The sequence below is a fragment of the Canis lupus genome, chromosome 16 (genome assembly GCF_003254725.2).
Source record: "Canis lupus dingo isolate Sandy chromosome 16, ASM325472v2, whole genome shotgun sequence".
Lineage (NCBI taxonomy): Eukaryota > Metazoa > Chordata > Mammalia > Carnivora > Canidae > Canis > Canis lupus.
This window is the reverse complement of record NC_064258.1, coordinates 21,455,676-21,477,781: the sequence shown is the minus strand read 5'-3', so window position 1 is coordinate 21,477,781 and position 22,106 is coordinate 21,455,676. Positions and strand designations below refer to the sequence as shown.

At 42.4% G+C, this 22,106-nt stretch overlaps 1 protein-coding gene across 4 annotated transcripts in view; it reads left to right on the top strand.

Moving 5' to 3' along the window:
• Positions 1–22,106, top strand: part of PTPRN2 (protein tyrosine phosphatase receptor type N2) — a 725,828-nt gene that overhangs the window by 137,348 nt on the left and 566,374 nt on the right. The window contains exons 2-3 of one of the 4 annotated variants that reach the window (XM_035699967.2): positions 6,796–6,971; positions 8,838–8,951. The exons of the other annotated variants lie outside the window; for them this stretch is intronic. Of the exons in view, the coding sequence (XP_035555860.1) occupies positions 8,930–8,951 (22 nt within the window). The 5' untranslated portion in view covers positions 6,796–6,971; positions 8,838–8,929. The remainder of the gene's footprint in view (positions 1–6,795; positions 6,972–8,837; positions 8,952–22,106) is intronic. 4 annotated transcript variants of the gene reach the window in all.

Below are 22,106 nucleotides of genomic sequence, written 5' to 3'. Positions count from 1 at the left end.
TACTCCGTGTGTCTCTTCTTAGAAGGACACAGGTCATTGCATCCTGGGCCCACCCTAAATCTAGGGTGGTTGCATCTTGAGATGCTTGACTAATACCAACTGCAAGCACCCTGCTTCCAAGTAAGGTCATGTTCTAAGGTTCTGATCGAACACAAATTTTGTGGGGACCCTATTCAACCCATCACAGGGCCCTCTTCCCAAAGGAGTAAAGAGCCACTGACATTTCTGTTCTCACTTTAGGTTTAAGGACACTTGGAGAGGATGGTCTTGCTCGGCGCCTTCAGCCTGTTTGGGAGCTTCTGCCATTTATTGTCCACAGTGCTTCCCAGGGCCGAGGAGCCCTTGCTGGAGCTGGAAGTCAGAGGGCATCTACTCCATCACTTCCGCTCTGTAGGAGTAGGGAAACTCGTTAGTCTAGGATTACCTGGCAGGACAGTGATGGAGTCTGGTGTTTTGATTTGTGCTTGTTTGATCCTGCTGCACCTTCTACCCCAGGGGACAACACTCATGTTCTCATCATTGTATTAGGGTGATGCTCTGATGTTGGGAAGTGAACTATAGAAAGAAGATGGCATGCTGGGCTGGGAGTGCCCCCCAGAACATGCCTGAAGGTGGGAGGGGTGGGCCAAGGTGATTTGGCAGTGGGCTGTGTTTTTCTTAAATGATGCTGGATGGGTAAGGTATCCAAAGACCTTGGCAGTCATCAGCAAAAGCACTCCAATTATGCTTGCAGCCTCTAGGGGAGGTCCAAGATGAAATTTGGATCCTGAACCTAGTCAGAAGACTGCTCAGGTGGGCATCTGGAGTGGTGGAAACCATGTAGACACGCTCCCCATCCTCAGGAAGCTCTGGGAAACTAGTGCATGGCATCTACTCAAAAAGGCAACAGCTTTCTTTCTTCTTAAAACTGGATTTTTTGACAGGCGATGTCAACACATTTTTCTCAGCTCTTGACTTCAGTTCTTAAAATATTTCTCAGATCCTGCAGGAAATGTTCTGAATGTCTGTACGTCTGCAAGGGCCCCTCTTTGTCCCCAGCACTGGCTTTGGAGGAGCCCTGAGCCATCAGCCGGCCAAGCCCCTGCCCTTGGGCAGGTGAGGAAAAACGCCAGCCAGATGTTACCTGTTCCTGAGACCTCCAGGGACGTCCTTGACTTTCTGTTCTGCTCAGCCAGAGGATTAACTTGTGACGCTTCCTAAACTCTTGTGCACAGCCTGGTCTCAAAGCTTGAACAGTTCCCTCTGGGCCTTTTCCAAAGTATGGAGGATGGCAGCAAGGGCAGCTGCAGGAGAACCTGCCTGACTTTGGTTGGTTTGGTTTTAGCTGTGAGCTGCCATTTTCTTTTGTGTGAACGATGGTCTGTGGCTGTCCCCACATTGCACCTGGATGAGGCCTCGGTCCTAAGGATGAGGGCTTGCTGTCAGCCTAACATGTGGCAGCAACTAGAGAACACATGCCTACCCTGCTGCCCATCCCCATCCAGCCCAGCCTGTGTCCAGCCTCCCACTGCTCAGAAAGGGAGAGTGCTGCCCACGGTCCCGCAGCTGAATCATGGCAGAAGCCAGCTAAGAAATGGAGCCCTGTGTGTGGTCTTCTCACACACCCAGGTGTCTCCTCCTAGGCCCTTTGGCAGGTTTTCTTACTGATGACTCCTAGCCAGCAGTGCTCATAGCCATGGTGGGGACCATGTTAAACATATCTAACCAACGGGCAGGCACATGAACCCTCTCTGCAGGAATGATGGGCAGGCTCTGGTCAGTGCCCCTCTGTGGGGTGCCCCACAACACATCCCCTTCTCAGGTGTGGGTGACCTGTGTGGAGGTCGGCCAGTTTTTCTGCCTTGCTGGTGTGGCCCTGGTCATTTCTTCAGAAGCCACAGCAGTGCAAAGGTGCCAGGCCTGGCTGGAGGCAGAGCTTGGGTTCGAGTCATAGGTGCATGAGCCCCCAGCCTGGGTCAGCGGCCCTGGGTCAGGAAGAGGTGGAGTGTATGATCTGTGCATGTTTCTGCACTTACCTCACGTGCCTCACCAGGCCCAGGAATCCCTAATCATGGGCAGAGTGGCTGGTTTCCAGCTATGGATTTTGCCCGGCCAGTCCTGAAGATCTCCCATTTTCAAGAGTCCCTTTCACCATGCAGCAGGCCTGGGTGAGCCCTCACCTCTTCAGGGCCAGAGAGGTATTTTCAGGGCCACCACAGGTTTTGTTAACTCGAAAGGATTGTTGCTTGCAGAATGAATCTGGGGGGTAGGGGTTTGGAGGAGAAGCTGGTTGCTTACACATACCCTTTCCTTCATTTCCTGCCATTTCGTTGTCTTGGGAGTTGCATGAGCCAAGAGGAGTCGTCATGCCAGCACTAAGTGGAGTGATTCTCAGTCGCGTTAGTGAGGCAATGAGGCAAGATCCGAGTCTTTGGTTTTGTCATTTGTAGTTTTGCTCATTCTCAAATGCCTTCCAGGTGTCAGGTACCCTCTTGGTCTGTGTGGTGACCCTGACATCGCCATCCAGCCAGAGCTGCTGAGGGACCAGGCCAGACATCTCAGTCCTGACTGTGGACAGAGGATGTGGCCCTGGGCAGCACAGTAGCCAGCCGGTGGGCCACTGCTTCTTGAGGGAAGCAAGCTCTGCACACTGTCCAGAGATCAGGTGTTGGCCTGAGCACAGGCCAGTGTATGTGAGTGCAGAGGGTGGGCACTGAGATGAGGCCCGGCGGGTGGGAAGGAGAGTTTGAGTCAGGTGCTACCCCTGCAGGAGGCCTGGAGAATGGAAATAGTCCCCTGGGGCCAGAGAGTAAACCTAGGATGTTCATCCACTTGTGGAGATGCCACCCATTCACTGTAAGATGGGAATTCTGAGTAAGGATGTGTAACTTCTGAGTGCTGTGATAATTAAGACTGCATGGTGAGGGAGATAGGATGATTACCTTTTGATGCTTTTTTCTTTTTTACTTAGAGGGTAAAGTGATTGCTAGAATGGGTGGTGAATATGGAGATTACCTCTGTATCTTCTAAAATAACATTGTTAGAATTCCAAACTGTCTTTCGTATCTATAGGAATATACAAACAGATGTACATATTACTGAGGAAGTCCAGTGTTTATGCCAGCCGTATTTTATGTAAACATATTGGACTTTTGGGACACCTGCCCAGCTCAGTGGGTGGAGCGGGAGATGCTTGATCCCGGGGTTGTGAGTTTGAGCCCCACATTGGGTATAGAGATGACTTAAAATCTTAAACAAAACACAAAAAACACTTCTCACCTTTGATCAAAATCTGAAATTTTAATCTGACTCCCCTTCTTCCTCCATCTTTTATATTATCACCATAGTCAAACTGCAAAGACCTGGTTATATGTTCAAGTGTAGTTCAGCAAACATAGGGGAAACATTTATATTATGCAGTTACCTTTTCTTATCACTTAGACTTTTTTTGAGGCCACCGAATTACCCATTTTATTTAATTTTGACATATATAGTAATAAGTATCATTTTGCAGAAATAAGTAATAAATATCCACTTCCTCCCAATTTCACTCAAAAAGAGAAGAGCTTCCTGTAAGATGTTGATGAACAGGGTAGCCCGGGTGGCTCAGTGGTTTAGTGCCGCCTTTTAGCCCAGGGCGTGATCCTGGAGACCCGGGATCGAGTCTCACATCAGGCTCCCTGCATGGAGGCTGCTTCTCCCTCTGCCTCTCTCTCTGTGTCTCTCATGAATAAATAAGTAAAATCTTAAAAAAAAAAAAAAGATGCTGCTGAATGGTTTTCACAGAGGGGAGGCCTGTGGGCTCCTGCCCTCAGGGACTGATTGCTGCTGCTTTTTAAAATTCTATTTGAAGCGTTCCACTATGGAGGGAGCTACTCTAATCCAAGCTACCTTAACATGGTGTGGCCTAGGAAGAGGAAAATTGTGCTTTATTCCTTTCGTTTATTAAAATTAAAAATATGTATAAACATATTCTTATTAATTTTTTCATTATTTTATTAATATTTTATGATGCCTCTGATGGTATTTTGCTTTCAATCCCAAAGATACTGTAAGGATGTGTTTTGGTTTCAGCCTGGGAGTATTTCCATCTGGTGTAGAAGACCACCAGATGTCACTGTAACTGAAAGAATAAAATCTCAGCGTGTTGGTGCCTTTGTCATTCTGTCTACGCATGTTTCTTTCCTGTTCCGACTTCTCAGGCAAGGAAGAGCTCTAGGGAGCATGCATACACGTCCTCATGGCCGCTAGTTTGTGGATGTTGTGGGAGACATCTTGCTTTCATGCTCTTGAAGGCTTGTTTCTTAATAAATGCATTGTGAATTTGTTCTCCGTTCCTCTCAGCAATGTGATATTTTAGGATCAAGGTTTTGTTGAACCATGAGCACTGGCTCCCAGGTCAGGGTCATGGTGGGTGCTGTGCCTGGGCTCTTGGGGATCTTTGGTCTTACTCTGGGCCCAGGACCCAGAAGGTTGAGCTCGTCCCAAGTCTGAGAGCTCTGGGGGGCTGATGGGGAGGGCTGAGGGTGTGCACTTATGTGCTTTCTGGGGCAAGTGGCAGAGTGTTACCTGAGGGCAAGGACTTGTGCACTGTGTACTTTGTCCATTCTGTGTCTGTAACAGTGTCTGCAAAGTTGAGCAAAATCCCTTTGCCTAAAGTCCCGTCTGTGCCTTTCTGAAGCTTTGCTGTCCAGGGTGTCTGATAGCAGGCGACAGAGACAAACCTGTAACGGAAACAAAAACCAGGGATGTGGTCTACCTTTTTAAGATGGAAAGGAATACAGATTTGGTTGAGGTAAGAAAAGCTCATGCAGAGAATAGCAGATGCTGTAGAACTAGCTAAATCCTGCTTTGCAGCAGGGAGAATTGTGTAGGTAAAATACTGTTCATTAGAAAAACTCTTGAAAGTTGTTTGCTGCCTGCCAATTTTGGAGGCAAGCCCGCAGCACATTGAGTCTCAGGTAGGCAGGCGGGTGGCGAGAAGCATTCCCTAGAGGCCTGTCCTGGAGCTGCAAGCTTTTCAGGTGCTCTCAGTAAGGAGACCTCAGCCCGTCGGAGTCAAGCCCAGAATGCTGGTTTGCAACCCAGTGAAAGATTTGGAGGTTTTACTCCAGGCCATGCAAACTGCAGCCACATCTGCTCAGCTCCCAGTGTCTGCTCTGCCGGAGGGACGTGGGACAGGCGCACCCCCAGAGAGAGGCCTCATGGCGCCCTTCTGGGCAGAGAATGCAGGGCCACAACATAGTGCCTTGCCGCTTGAACAGGGACAGGTCCCACTAGGTGGTCAGGGCAGCAGTGGGATGTTGGATGTCCTGCGGCAGAAACTCTGTGTAGGGAATACAGCCAACAGATGCCTGGAGCAGGGCCTCCTGGGGGGATCTGGACATGTCTTCATCCAAAACCTCAGGCCTGTCTGCTGCCCAGGGACAGTGGCAGCAGCATCAGCAGGTGCAGGAGGGACTCTTCCTTGGGAGACCGAAGATTATGGATTGTGTTCTGTCCTCGGGCCTGCTGTTGGGTATCATCGCTCTGATGGGATAAAGTACCTCTAGTGGTGGCTCCTGTGTGTGCTTTTGGCTCACAGCATTGCTTGTCCCAAGTTCTCCTTTGGTGACTCATCTTGACCTGCTTTGTAGAAACTCCCGTTTTATTTTTCATTGTGCTATTAGATATCTATGACTCTCCCAGCCCCAGTGTTGGGACATCGCATTTATAGTGAGTAACACTGACGTTTAAAATCTTTGGTGGGATTTGCTTCAACGTGGATGGAACTGGAGGGTATTATGCTGAGTGAAGTAAGTCAATCGGAGAAGGACAAACAGTATATGTTCTCATTCATTTGGGGAATATAAATAATAGTGAAAGGGAATATAGGGGAAGGGAGAAGAAATGTGTGGGAAATATCAGAAAGGGAGACAGAACATAGAGACTCCTAACTCTGGGAAACGAACTAGGGGTGGTGGAAGGGGAGGAGGGCGGGGGGTGGGGGTGAGTGGGTGACGGGCACTGAGGGGGACACTTGACGGGATGAGCACTGGGTGTTATTCTGTATGTTGGTAAATTGAACACCAATAAAAACTTAATTTATTAAAAAAAAATCTTTGGCTGGGGGACGCCTGGGTGGCTCAGCGGTTTGGCGCCTGCCTTCGGCCCAGGCGTGATCCTGGAGACCTGGGATTGAGTCCCATGTTGGGCTCCCTGGATGGAGCCTGCTTCTCTCTTTCTGCCTCTCTCTCTGCCTGTGTCTCTGCCTCTCTCTCTGTGTCTCTCATGAATAAATAAAATCTTAAAAAAAAAAATCTTTGGTGGGGGTGATAGTACACTCGGATTAAGTGATTTTTGTAAAATTGACTCTTCTTATTGTCCCAGTGGCACCTGTCATTCTGGAAGGTCTAGAGGACTGACATGATCAATTAGACGTAGGTCACTGTGGGCTCTCCCCCGTCCCTCCGGGTTTTGTTCTTGTTTTCCCATGTGTCTCGTCCATACTTCTCGGGCGTGTGCAGGAGTACTCACAAATGTGAAGTCACAGTGAACTTGGTGACTCTTACCTGCATTTTAAATGGTCTTACGTTGATTAGTTGAATTGTTATGTTAACCTAAGAGGTAAGGCAAATACCTTTCAATTTGCTCCCTTTCAATTATTGTTGATTTTTTCCGAAGTTCATTGTCCTAGAATCAGAATTTCAGAACTGGGAGGATCCAAAAGATGTCTCAATTCTGTGGTTCCTGACCTGTTCCCATCGCCCACTGCTGTCACTCCAGGCCACCCGTAGGTGAATGTGTTGTGGTGAATAAACTCTCTCTCTCTCTCAGGAGTTTGAGCCTCATAGGAGCTTGCTGTGGCCACAGGTTCTCAGAACTGCTGCCCGGGAGAGCCCAGTCTGTCTGCGTGTTGCCGTCCGTCCTCGTGCACAACCAGGCAGGAGGGGGCTCTTCTTGGTCATGCTGCTGTCGGGCTGTCATGCTGGAATTACTTTTTTAAAAAACTGGTATGAAAAAGGAAATTCCCTAACAGGTGTTTTTGTGTAATTTGTTTTGTTAGCACAAAAGGCTGCTTCCCCTGGTTTGCTTGGGAGGCCCTTTGAGCACCATTGCTGGGCAGGCCTGTTCCTGTTATGGGCCTGGATGTGGGTTCTGCCCTGCTTTGCCTCCTCTGTGCACACTGTGAAGGCACCACGATGTCTTCATGGGAGAGGCTTTACCAAAACCTCTGAACAGCCTTCCCAGAAAGGGGCAGAATGCCTGTCTTGTCTGCCTCGGGTAGGGTGCATGTAGAACATTCTGGATCATGGCAAACATGTCAGGGACAGAGTAGCAGGAATCTTGGTGACCCCACATATTTGATGGAGATGCTTGAAATCAGGACTGGTGTAAAAGGACAGATGTGTCTAATAAACAACTTTGACTGCTCTTCAGTTTTTCTGGGTGATACGCTATTAGGGGCTATAGTGTGTCTCCCTCCAAATTTTACATTTTGAAATCTTCACTCCCAGTACCTCAGAATGTGACCTTATCTGGAAATAGGGTCATTGCAAATACAGTCAGTTAAGATGAGGTCAGTAAGGCAGACCCTGATCCAAATATGACTGATGTCCTTCTGGAAAGGGGCCATTTGGATGCAGAGACAGACACAGAGGGATAACGATATGAGGATACAGGTAGAAACAGCTTACTCTGCACCAAGCAGAGCAGCCTCTCCAGAAAGCAGCCCTGCTGACACCTTGGCTGGGACTTCAACCTCCAGGACTGGGAGAAATAAATTTCTCCTGTTCTGAGCCCTACTGCCTGGGACTTTGTCATTGCACCCCAGGGAACTAACACCAGCTCTAGCTCTTGCGCTGAGATTTAGCCCCTGGTCTATTTTGGGATGTCAGCTTACCTTCTTGCTTCTCTCCCAGCTGCCTTTGGGTCTCTGACCTCAGATGGTCACCTTTTCTCACTAGCTCCTTGCCTTCCTGTCCTACACCCAGAAAAACTCAGCTTTCCACTTGAGTGGGGAAAAAAATACTCACTTAGTTTTGGTCCAAAAGCATCTCTTTTATTTTTTATTTTTTTGAAAGTCTGTGCAACCATTCTTAAAGTGACAAGAGGAGGCAAAATCAGTGAAGTTCCCTTGGAAGCAGAATTAATGGCCTGACAAGGTTGCCACATCCATCCTGTGGTGTTGGGAGCTAATCTCTGAGAATTTTAAAGTAGATACACACAGAGTCATGTGTTTTGGAAGGAAAGAGAAGTTGCAGATGAGGCTGCAAGGCCAGCCCTGGAATCTCCCCGGCATCCTTTGACACTGGATATGAGGTTGTGTGGGCCTTGAAAACATGGGAGTGGGGAAGCCTGGCTTTTCTTTCAAGTCACAAGCTGTGACGTGGCACCAGGAAAAGGCAGCGGCCACCTGTGTCCTAACACATACTTCATGTCTGGCTGGTGAAGACCTGAAGGCCCCATGCTGGGACCCAGAGGGGAGAACCATGGATAATCCACTTAAATGCTGGGTCTTGAGAAAACCCTCAAGTTTGCCTATTTCTTGTTTGGTGAAGGACTCCCCATTTCTTTCTTTTCTTCAATTACTGCAAACCCTGAAATTAACCCAGAATCTGCAGCCATCAAGAGAAGATACTAGTGGGTGGCATACTGTAATTTGATGAAAGGAACACTTCCCCTTCCACACTTTTAAAACTGGAATTTGGACATATCACGTGTTTCATCTCTCCAGTGGCCCATGCATGATCGCATGATGCATGTAGTCTTCTGTATAACAGAGCGTCCACATGTGTGCACGTCCGCCTGGCTGGCAGAGATGTGGGGTGGAAGGGGTAAGTTCCCTCTTTCCACCTGTAATTATCTTTCTGCTTCAGATGGCACCTTGGCGCTAGTGCTGCACATGCTGAATACACTTGGAGGGTTGAAATGAAAAAGGCATCCGTCATGATACCCTCCTGGGAAGCTGATGGGATGGAGACTACAACAAGGTAATTGGGTTGCAAGAGGAGCATCTGGTTTTCTGCCTCTTTGCAATAACTGTAGAGGTAGTCAGATGGGAAAGGAATTTGGAGGTGAATAAACAACCGGTGCTCTGAATTATACTCTTGCTCAATCACCTGAAACTTACAGGAGGAAGAATGGGAACTCTGGCATGCTCTACCCCATGTACAGCCTGAGACACAACCAACCGCACTGCTGGCTGGGCTCTCAGACTGGAGGCCAGGCCATCAATCCACTGTGCATGAAGCCTTGGAAAGGAATTTTATCTTTTGTTTTGCATGGTTTTTCAGCCAACCTGAATTTGGCCATGAGATAGTAAGGTGTATCGTAGAAAATGGCACTAATGGCAGGCAGTCACCTGAAGATCGTATTTTAGTTCTCTTGTGAAGGATAATTACTTATTATCTCAGGAAGGACCTTGTACTATAATTATATCTGCAATTACAAGATGTGAAAATTCCAACTAATTTTCTAACAGCCCTACTTGCAAAGTGTCATTGCGAAGACACCCGTGCCTGGGAAGTTCAGGCCCGTTGTTGTTCTCTGTTGGCCCCCATAATGCCGAGGGAGTGGTAGTTTAGGCCAAGTAAGGGGAGATTACAGTTATTACAAGACTGGGGATCGCTAATATCTATCCACAAAACACTAAATCACATAATCTCTAATTACATGCAAATATTGTCTAGGGCTATTCAGTAGTAAGTCTGAGAATCCTTGGAGAAGTCCAAGCTCAGTTGAGGAGATAGTTTTACAAAAAGCAGGCAGAAGGGTTCTGGGAAGATGACAGAGCAGGAAGCACCAGGTAGATGCCTCGTACCTGGACAACAGCTGCACTGGTAACTCTGGAGTCTACTGAAGGCTTGGACTTCCAGGGGAAGCCTTGGACAGTAAATTGGGGTTAATTTTGGTCAGTTTCAGCTAAATTTCAGTTTAGTGCAGGAGCAGCTACCTGTCTCCCACCCTCAGTCCCTGGCAGGCAGCTGTGAACGCATTCTGGAAACATTTGCACGTGGCTTGTGCAAGCCGGGGTGGGTAAAAATGCTTTCAAATACTGAGTGTATGTGTTCTAATGACTGATTCTGCTTCTGATCACAATTCTGCAGATAAGGAGGGGGTGGCCACTCTTGCACCTCCCTCTGTTCCAAGTCCCTCCCCCTCCAGCTTGTGACTTACACGGGTTTTAAAGGGCCAGTGCCCCACTTTTACTCCCTTCACCTGTCACTTTTCACCTTTTGAGAGACAGACATTAAGGGCTAGAACATTAGAAAACAAGACATATATGGGGAAAATATATTATACCTTTGGCTGATCCTTGGCACAGAGATAGCCCACAACAATAAAAAACCCAAAAACTATAACAAAAAAGTAACAAAGTCCAGTGAGTCTTGGGGAAGGAGAACATGATTTCAATAATTACCACATTATTAGATTCAGATGCCCAGTGTTCAACAACAACAATGATGGCAACAACAAAATCACAAGACATACAAAGAAACAGGAGAGTATGGCCATTTCAAAGGAAAAAAGATAACTTAGCAGAAATTCCCTGAAAAAGGTCTAATGGTAGATCTATTAGATAAAGGATTTAAAGCAACTGTCTTAATGGAAGATGCTTAAAGAACTTAAAGGAAGATGTGGAAAAAAGGAAAATGATGTGTGAACAAAATGGAACTTTCAAAAAGAGATAGAAAACATAAAAAGAAATTATGGAGCTGAAAAGCACAGTAACTGCAGTGAGCATTTTACTATAGGAATTCAAAGGCTGATCTGAACAGCCAGAAGAAAGAAACAGTGATTGTGAAGGCAGGACAATGATAATTACTGAATCTGAGGAACAGCAGGAAAAACATTTGAGGAAGAGTGAACAAGCCTAAGGGACTTGTAAGAATCTAGGGAGACCACTGTGAGAATACCAGTAGAAGACAGAAGGGCAGAGAGAATATCTGAAGAAATAATGGCTTAAAAATCCCTAAATTTGATGAAATACATAAATATAAATGTACAAGGTCAATAAACTCCTAAGTAAGATGAACTCCAAGAAATCCACACTAAGACCCATTATCATCTAACAGTGAAACAACACAAAAAGTGAATCTTGAAAGCAGCAAAAAAAGAAGCAAACTGTTGCATATAAGGGATTGTCAATAAGCCTGTCAGCAAATTTCTCCTCAGAAACTCTAGAGGCCAGAAGACTGTGGGCCCATTTATTCAACATCCTGACTGAAAACAGCTGTCTACCAGAGTTCTATATTCTTTTTTTCTGTATATATATTTTTTATTGGAGTTCGATTTGCCAACATATAGCATAACACCCATTGCTCATCCCATCAAGTGCCTCCCTCAGTGCCCGTCACCCAGTCACCCCAACCCCCCACTCACCTCCCTTTCCACCACCCCTTGTTCGTTTCCCAGAGCTAGGAGTCTCTCATGTTCTGTCACCCTCACCGATATTTCCTACTCATTTTCTCTCCTTTCCTCTTTAATCCCTTTCACTATTTTTTATATTCCCCGTATGAATGAAACCATGTAATGTTTTTCCTCCTCCGATTGACTTACTTCACTCAGCATCATACCCTCCAGGTTCTATCCATGTTGAAGCAAATGGTGGATATTCATCGTTTCTAATGGCCGAGTAATATTCCATTGTATACAGAGACCACATCTTTATCCATTCATCTGTCGATGGACACCGAGGCTCCTTCCACAGTGTGGCTATTGTGGACATTGCTGCTAGAAACATTGGGGGTGAAGGTGTCTTGGTCTTTCACTGCATCTGTATCTTTGGGGTAAATCCCCAGCAGTGCAATTGCTGGGTCATAGGGTAGCTCTATTTTTAACTCTTTGAGGAACCTCCACACAATTTTCCAGAGTGGCTGCACAGTTCACATTCCCACCAACAGTGCAAGAGGGATCCCCTTTCTCCACATCCTCTCTGACATTTATTGTTTCCTGTCTTGTTAATTTTGACCATTCTCATTGGTGTGAGGTGGTATCTCCTTGTGGTTTTGATTGGTATTTCCCTGATGGCAAGTGATGCTGAGCATTTTCTCATGTGCTTGTTGGCCATGTGTGTGTCTTTGGTGAAATTTCTTTTCATGTCTTTTGTCCATTTCATGACTGGATTGTCTGTTTCTTTGCTGTTGATGTTAATAAGTTATTTATAGATCTTGGATACTAGCCCTTTATCTGATAGGTCATTTGCAAATATCTTCTCCCATTCTGTAGGTTGTCTTTGAGTTTTGTTGACTGTTTATTTTGTTGTGCAGAAGCTTATTCTCTTAAGTCCCAATAGTTTATTTATGCTTTTGTTTCCTTTGCCTTCATAGATGTATCTTACAAGAAGTTGCTGTGGCCAAGTTCAAGGAGGGTGTTGGCTGTGTTCTCCTCTAGGATTTTGATGGATTCTTGTCTCACATTTAGATCTTTCATCCATTTTGAGTTTATCTTTGTGTATGGTGTAAGAGAGTGGTCTAGTTTCATTCTTCTGCATGTGGCTGTCCAATTTTCCCAGCACCATTTATTGAAGAGACTGTCCTTTTTCCAGTGGATAGTCTTTCCTGCTTTGTCGAATATTAGTTGGCCATAGAATTGAGGGCCCATTCCTAGGTTCTCTGTTCTGTTCCATTAATCTATGTGTCTGTTTTTGTGCCAGTACCACACTGTCTTGATGACCACAGCTTTGTAGTATAACCTGAAATCTGGCATTGTGATGCCCCCAGATATGGTTTTCTTTTTCAATATTCCTTAGGCTATTTGGGTCTTTTCTGATTCCACACAAATCTTAACATGATTTGTTCCAACTCTCTGAAGAAAGTCCATGGTATTTTGATAGGGATTGCATTGAACATGTAAATTGCCTTGGGTAGCATTGACATTTTCACAATATTAATTCTGCCAATCCATGAACATGGAATATTTTTCCATCTCTTTGTGTCTTCCTCAATGTCTTTCAGAACTTTCCTGTAGTTTTTAGGGTATAGATCCTTTACCTCTTTGGTTAGGTTCATTCCTAGGTATCTTATGCTTTTGGGTGCAATTGTAAATGGGATTGACTCCTTAATTTCTCTTTCTTCAGTCTCATTGTTAGTGTATAGAAACGCCACTGTATTGTATTGATTTTGTATCCTGCCACACTGCTGAATGGCTGTATAAGTTCTAGCAATCTTGGGGTGGAGTATATTGGGTTTCCTATGTACAGTATCATGTCATCTGCAGAGGGAGAGTTTGACTTCTTCTTTGCCAATTTGAATGCCTTTAATGTCTTTTTGTTGTCTGATTGCTGAGGCTAGGACTTCTAATACTATGTTGAATAGCAGTGGTGAGAGTGGACATCCTTGTCATGTTCCTGATCTTAGGGGAAAGACTCTCAGTGTTTCCCCATTGGGAGTGATATTTGCTGTGGGCTTTTCATAGATGGCTTTTAAGATGCTGAGGAATGTTCCCTCTATCCCTACACTCTGAAGAATTTTGATCAGGAATGGATACTGTATTTTGTCAAATGCTATCTCTGCATCTATTGAGAGGATCATCTGGTTCTTGTTTTTTTCTCTTGTTGATATGATCTATCACTTTGATTGCATTATGAGTGTTGAACAGCTTTGCATCCCGGGGATAAATCCCACTTGGTTATGGTGAATAATCTTCTTAATGTACTGTTGGATCCTATTGGCTAGTATCTTGTTGAGAATTTTTGCATCTGTGTTCATCAGGGATATTGGTCTGTGATTCTCCTTTTTGGTGGGGTCATTGGTTTTGGAATTAAGGTGATGCTGGCCTCATAGAACGAGTCTGGAAGTACTCCATCTCTTTCTATCTTTCGGAACAGCTTTAGCAGATTAGGTATTGTTTCTTCTTTAAACGTTTGATAGAATTCCCCTGGGAAGCCATCTGGCCCTGGACTCTTGTGTCTTGGAAGGTTTTTGATGACTGCTTCAATTTCCTGCCTGGTTATCGGCCTGTTGAGGTTTTCTATTTCTTCCTGTTCCAGTTTTGGTAGTTTGTGGTTTACCGAAATGCATCCACTTTTTCTAGATTGCCTGATTTATTGGCATATACCTGCTCATAATACGTTTTTAAAGTTGTTTGTATTTCCTTGGTATTGGTTGTGATCTCTCCTTTTTCATTCCTGATTTTATTAATTTGAGTTTTTTCTGTTTAATAAGGCTTGCTAATAGTTTATCTATCTTATTCTTTCAAATAACCGACTCCTGGTTTCGTTGATCTGTTCTACAGTTCTTCTGGTCTCTATTTCATTGAGTTCTGCTCAAATCTTTATTAACTCTCTTCTTCTACTTGGTGTAGGTTTTATTTGCTGTTCTTTCTCCAGTTCCTTTAGGTGTGAGGTTAGCTTGTGTATTTGAGTTTTTCCCAATTTTTTTTGAGGGATGTTTGTATTGCGATTTATTTCCCTCTTAGGACTGCTTTGCTGTATCCCAAAGGTTTTGAATGGTTGTACCTTAATTTTCATTAGTTTCCATGAATCTTTTTAATTCTCATCTAATTTCCTGGTGGACCCATTTATCTTTTAGCAGGATGCTCTTTAACTTCCATGTGTTTGAGTTTCTTCCAAATTTCTTCTTGTGATTGAGTCCTAGTTTCAAAGCATTGTGGTCTGAAAATATGCAGGGGACAACCCCAGTCTTTTGGTATCAGTTGAGACCTGATTTGTGACCCAGTATGTGCTCTGTTCTGGAGAAAGTTCCACATGCACTTGAGAAGAATGTGTATTCAGTTGCATTTGGATGCAAAGTTCTGTAAATATCTGTGAAATCCATCTGTTCCAGTGTTATCATTTAAAGCTCTTGTTTCTTTGGAGATGTTGTACTTAGAACATCTGTCATTTGCAGAAAGTACCGTATTGAAGTCTCTTACTATTAGTGTATTATTATCTAAGTATGTCTTTACTTTGGTTATTAATTGATTGATACACTTGGCAGCTCCCACATTAGGGGCATAAATATTTATGATTTAAATATTTATGATTTATGATTGTTAGGTCTTCTTGTTGGATAGACCTTTTATGTATGATATAGTGTCCCTCTTCTTCTCTTACTACAGTCTTTGGGATAAATTTTAATTTATCTGATATGAGGATGGCTACCCCAGCTTTCTTTTGAGGACCATTTGAATGGTAAATTGTTCTCCAACCTTTCATTTTCAGGCTGGAAGTGTCCTTAGGTCTCAAATGAGTCTCTTGTAGACAGCAAATAGATAGGTCTTGTTTTTTAATCCAGTCTGAAACCTTGTGTCTTTTGATGGGATCATTTAGCCCATTCACATTCAGAGTAACTATTGAAAAATATGAATTTAGTGTCATCATGATACCTATTCAGTCCCTGTTTTTGTAGATTATTTCTTTGGGTTTCCTCTTTCTTTTACAGGGTCCCCCTTAATATTTCTTGCAGAGCTGGTTTGGTGGTCACATATTCTTTCAGTTTCTGCCTATCCTGGAAGCTCTTTATCTCTCCATCTATTCTGAATGAGAGTTTTGCTGTATAGAATATTCTTGGCTGCATGTTATTCTCATTTAGGACCTGAATATATCCTGCCAGCCCTTTCTGGACTGCCAGGTGTCTGTAGAGAGGTCTGCTGTTAAGCTAATATTTCTCCCCATATAAGTTAGGGATTTCTTGTCTCTTGCTGCTTTCAGTATTTTCTCTATATCTTTGCAATTCGCAAGTTTCATCCATTGAATATTGAGGCGTTGAATGGTTTTTATTGATTGGGGGGGTACCTCTCTATCTCCTGGATCTGAATGCCTATTTCCATCCCCAAGTTAGGGAAGTTCTCAGGCATGATTTGTTCAAATACACTTTCTGGTCCTCTGTCCCTTTTAGCGCCCCCTGGAACTCCAATTAAACGTAGATTTTTCCTTCTGAGGCTGTCATTTATTTCCCTTAACTTTTCTTCATGGTCTTTTAATTGTTTTTCTCCTTTTTCCTCACCTTCCTTCCTTGCCGTCAACTTGTGTTCTATGTCGCTCACTCTTTCTTCCACCTCATTAACCCTCGTCATTAGGACCTCCAGTTTGGATTGCATCTCATTTAATTGATTTTTAATTTCTGCCTGATTAGATCTAAATTCTGCAGTCATGAAGTCTCTTGAATCCTTTATGCTTTTTTCCAGAGCCACCAGTAGCTTTTTAACTGTGCTTCTGAATTGGCTTTCTGACATTGAATTGTAATCCAAATTCTGTAACTCTGTGGCAGAGAGTACTGTTTCTGATTCCTTCTTTTGTGGTAAGTTCTTCCTTCTAGTCATTTTGCTCAGTGCAGAGTGGCTGTATGAGCAGGCTGAGTCATAAATATCAACCATGACCTAAGTAAATTTCACCCTAGATGATTCTGGCGAGGTCAAAGACCAGAAATTGAAAACAAAGATCAGAATGAAATAAAAACAAAAGGACCACTAAAGTGAAAAACAAATTTTAAAACAAAGTAGTAAAAAAATATAAGGCCAAGAATCCCAAAGAGAAGTAGAAAAAAAAAAAAGAAAAGAGCAAAAAGCAAAAGTAAAGAGGAAGAAAGAGGAGAAAAGGAAAAAAAAGTGGGGGTACTGGAAGATGGTAGTGGTGATGAAGTTGTAGTGGAGGGAGAATGTAATCTACCTTGAGGGGCCCTAGAGGAGGATCCTCTTGGTTCTGAGTATATTATGATGTGTATGTTAGAAGATGCTTATTCCCAAATTTATATAAACCAGAAATACTTGTAGAAAGCCCCAACAGTGACCACCAAAACATAAATGAGATAAAAGAGAGGGGCAGAATGGGAATGAAGAGAGAATATAATCTCACAGAATGAACCAGCATGGTATACCACTTGATTCTGGGTGCATGCTGGTCATGTTTTAGAATGTATTAACTTCCACCATTGTAGAACAAAATGAGGCAGAGAAAACAAACAACACAAAACAAAACAAAAAAAACGTATCTTGGATGTCTCCCCAAGTTAAGGTGAGTATTTTTAAGGGAATCTAGAAGTGGAAAATATATCTAAGACCTGTAATTGTAGAAATATGAAAGTCAAAAAGGAAGAAACTTGTTAGAAGTGGAAACCCTTCTCTCTGTAGCTTTCCAGCTGTCCTCTGTTTAAATCTCAGGTTGAATTCATAGGTGTTCAGGATGGTTTGAAAGTTAGCTAGGTAAGTTGGTGGGGCCAGGTGAGTTGAGGACCCGTAGTCCTCCACCATCTTACCCCCTAAAATCCAGAATTCTATATCCTGCAAAACTTTCCTTCAGAAGTGAGGGGAGTCCTCCACCACCTTGCCCCCTAAAATCCAGAATTCTGTATCCTGCAAAACTTTCCTTCAGAAGGAGGGGACTTTCCCAGGTAAATAAAGGCAGAGGGGGTTCATGACGAATATACCTGCCCTTCAAGATATGCTAAAAGTAATCCTACAAGGTGAAATGCACGCAGACAGCAGACACTAGACAATAACTCTAAGCTGTATGGAGAAATAAAGATCTCAGAAAAGGTAACACATGAGCAGTATAAAAGCTAGTATTTTAACAGTGGTTTGTTTTCTACATAGTCTATTTTATTATTTTATTTTTATTTTTTAAAGATTTTATTTATTTTATTCATGGGAGATGCAGAGAGAGAGAGGCAGAGACACAGGCAGAAGGAGAAGCAGGCTCCATGCAGGGAGCCTGACGTAGGACTTGATCCCTGGTTTCCAGAATCAGGCCCTGGGCTGAAGGTGGCACTAAACCGCTGAGCCACCAGGGCTGCCCATTTTCTACATAGTTTAAGAGACTAATACATTTAATGGAAAAACTCCAATTACCAGTATAAAAGCTAATACCAGTAAAAAGTAATAATTGGTATTACTATAACTTTGGTTTTTAACTCTGAATCTTATTCTCTACATAATTTACACAATGAATGCATTTAAAAATATTTTTTTGGCATATAATATATAAAGATATAATTTTGTGACAGCAGCTGAGAGGGTTGGAAATAGAGCTATAAAGGAGTGGAGTTTTTTTTTAAATTTATTTTTTATTGGTGTTCAATTTACCAACATACAGAATAACACCCAGTGCTCATCCCTTCAAGTGCCCTCCTCAGTGCCCGTCACCCATTCACCCCCACCCCCCGCCCTCACCCCCTTCCACCACCCCTATTTAGGAGTGGAGTTTTTATATAATATTAAAAGTTAACATATTATAAGTTCAACTTAGAATGCTATAATTCTAGGATCCTAAATGTAATCCCCATGGTATCACAAAGAAGATAGTTCTAGAATATACACAAAAGGAAATTAAGAAATTTAAGCATTTCACTACAAAAAAAAATCAACTAAATGACAGGAATGCAAGACGTGAGGGACAAAGAGCTATAGGTCACATAAGACAAATAGTATAATCACAGAAAGAAATACCTCCTTTTCAGCCATTACTTTAAATATAAATGTATTAAACTCTCCAGTCAAAAGACAGAGAATGGCAGAATGGATAAAAACACATGATCCATCCGTATGATATCTACAAGAGACTCACTTGAATCCAAAGACACAAATGGGTTGAAAGAGAAAGGGTGCAAAATTAGTTTCAACGCAAGCAGTAATCAAAGGAGAGCAAGGGTGCCTATGTTTATTTCAGGAAAATTAGGCTTTAAATAAAAAGTTTACAAGAGACAAGGAAGAACATTGTATGTTAAGAAAAGTTTCAATAAAGCAATAAGATACAACAAGTATAAACATGCACCTAACGACAGACCATCAAAATCTACAAAGCAAAAGCTGACAGAGTTGAAGGGAGAAAGTGGAACAGTAGTTGTTAGACTTCAATACCCCACTCACAGTAATAGATAGAAAAAAGCAGAAAGAAAATGAATAAGGAAACAGAGGACTTCAATACACTATAAACTAACCAGATCTAACAGACATTTTATAGAACCCTCCACCCAACAGGTACACACATCCTCTTCTCAAGTGTGTATGGGACATTTTCCAGACCATACGTTAGACCAGTTAGGTCTCAATCAATTTTAAAAGATAGGTATTATATAAAGTATCTCCTCCAGCCACAACAGGATGGAGCCAATCACAGTGGAAAATTCACAATATCGTGGAAATTAAACCATATACTTTTAAACAACCAATGGTTCAAAGAGGAAATCACAAAGGAAATTAGAAAATACTTAGAGAATGAAAACAAAACCACAACTTACCAAAACTTATGGGACACAGTGAAAGTAGTGCTAAGGGGGAAATTTATAGGTACAAATTGTTACATTAAAAAAGAAGGATAGGGATCCCTGGGTGGCGCAGCAGTTTAGCGCCTGCCTTTGGCCCAGGGCGCAATCCTGGAGACCCGGGATCGAATCCCACGTCGGGCTCCCGGTGCATGGAGCCTGCTTCTCCCTCTGCCTATGTCTCTGCCTCTCTCTCTCTCTCTCTCTCTCTCTCTCTGTGACTATCATAAAAAAAAGGATATCAACAACCTAACTTTATAACTAGGGAACCAGTAAAAGTGTACACTAAAAGCTAGCAGAAAGAAGGAAATAATAAATATTAGGGCAGAGGTGAGTGTAACAATAGAGACAATCAATGAAATCAAGTTTATTCTTTAAGAAGATGAACAAAATTGACAAACCTTTAGCCAGATGGACTAAGAAGAGGGAAGACCAAATTACCAAAATCAGAAATGAAAATGGCTGATTCTACAGAAATGAAAAGGATCAAGATGATTCTATGAATAATTATATGCCAAGATGTTGGATAATCTAGATGAAATGGACAGATTCCTACAAACACAAAACCTACAAAGACTAAATCTCAAAGAAATAGTAAATCTGATTAGACTTTTAAGTAGAAAGGAGGTTGAGCCAGTAGTAAAAATCTCCCAATAAAGAAAAGCCTCAGACCTGACAGCTTCAGTGGTGAAGTCTACAAGCACTAATGTCAGTTCTCTCAAACTTCTCCAAAAAAATCGAAGAGGAGGGAATACTTCTAACTTATTCTGCAAGGTCATTGTAGTCCTAATACCAGAGCAAAAGATACTAGGAAAGAAAGCTATAAACCAGTCTTCCTTAGGAACCTTGATGCAAAAATGCTGGCAAACTGAATTCTACAGCATTCACAGGGATTTATTCCTGGAATGCAAGGGTGGTTCAACATGGGAAGCTCAGTGTATTATTCCACCACATTCACAGGGATTTATTCCTGGAATGCAAGGGTGGTTCAACATGGGAAGCTCAATCGGTGTATTATTCCACCACATGAACAGAATGAAGGGAGAGAAACGTCACATGGTCATCTCACTTGATGCAGAAAAAGCATTTGGCAAAATTCAAAAACATTTCATGATAAAAACAGTCAACAAAATTTGGTTGACTCTTGAACAGCATAGATGTGAGCTGCCTTGCTCCACTTATATGCAGATATTTTGGACAAATACAGTTTCATACTGTAGGTGTATTTTTTCCTCCTTATGATTATTCTCAGTAACACTTTCTTTTACTTTATGTGAGAATAAAGTGTATAGCATATAAAATATGTGTCAAATGATTGTGTTATCAGTGAGGCTTCTGGTCAAAAGTAGGAAATTAGTAAAGCTTTTGGGGAATTAGTAGTTTTACTCATTTTTCAACTGTGTGGGGAGTTGGTGCCCCTAACCCCCATGTTGTTCAAGAGTCATCTACCTCCACATAATGAAAGCCATATAGAAAAATCCACAGCAAACATAATACTCGATGGTGAAAGGCTGGAAGCTTTTCCTTTAAGATCAGGTGCCTACTTTCATCACTTTTATCTGGCATAGCACTAGAAATCTGGTCAGAGCAATTAAGAAAGAGAAATAAAAGGCATCCATATATAAATCTGTATGATCTAAAGACTCTCTTAAAGAAAGTGTTAGATCTAATAAATGAATTCAGCAAAGTAGCAGGATACAAAAGCATACAAAAAACAGTTTCATTTCTCACATAAGCAATGAATAATCTGAAAAGGAAAATTTATTTTTTTAATTTTTAAAATTATTTATTTACTCATGAGAGACACAGAGAGAGACAGAGACACAGGCAGAGGGAGAAGTAGGCTCTCTGCAGGGAGCCCGATGTGAGACTCGATCCCAGGACCTCGGGATCACGACCTGAGCCGAAGCAGAACACTCAACTGCTGAGCCACCCAGGCATCCCTGAAAAGGAAAATTTAAAAACCAATTCCATTTACAGTAGCATCAAAAAGAATAACATACTTAGGAATTAACCAAAGAGGTGAAGACTTGTACAATGAAAACTATAAAACATTGCTGAAAGACATTAAAATAGGAGATATAAATAAATGAAAATATATCTCATGTTCATGAATTGGAGACAATATTGTTAAAATGCCAATTACCCAAAGTGATCTATAGACTCAATATGATTCCTATCAAAATCCCAATGACGTTTTTTGCAGAAATAGAAAAATTTGACCTAAAATTCAAATGACATTTCAAGGTATTCTGTATAGCTAAACAATCCTGAAAAAGGACTAAAACTGGAAGACTCCTACTTCCTGATTTCAAAAGTTTGTGGTAATCAAAACAGTTGTAGTATCAGCATAACGATAGATATATAATATAGACCAGTGGAACAGAATAGGGAGCCCCAAAATAAACCCTCATATGTATGGTCAAATGATTTTTGACAAGGCACAAGGAGCATTCAGTGGGAGAAAGGACAGTCTTTTCAACAGGTGAAATCTGAAAACTAAATATCCAGATGAAAAAGAATGAAGTTAGGACCTTTGCTTAACCCCACATACAAAAATTAATTCCAGATGGATCTAAGACCTAAATGTAAGGCCTAAAACAATGAAACTCTTGGAAATAAACAAAAATCTACATAAGTAGATTTAATAATAAATAAATAATCAAAGGCATAGGTGACAAAAGAAAAAATAGACAAATTATGCTTCGTGAAAATTTTCAAAAATTGTGCATTAAAGGACACTGTCCACAGGGTAAAAAGGTAACCTACAGAATGGGAGAAAATATTTGAAAACCCTAGGCGATGAGGGGTTAATACCTAGAATATACAGAGAACCTCTACAACTCAACAACAACAACAACCCAATTCAAAAGTGGGTAAAGGACTTGAGTACACATTTCTACAAAGAAGATATACGAATGGCCAAAAAAGCACATGCAAGTCTAC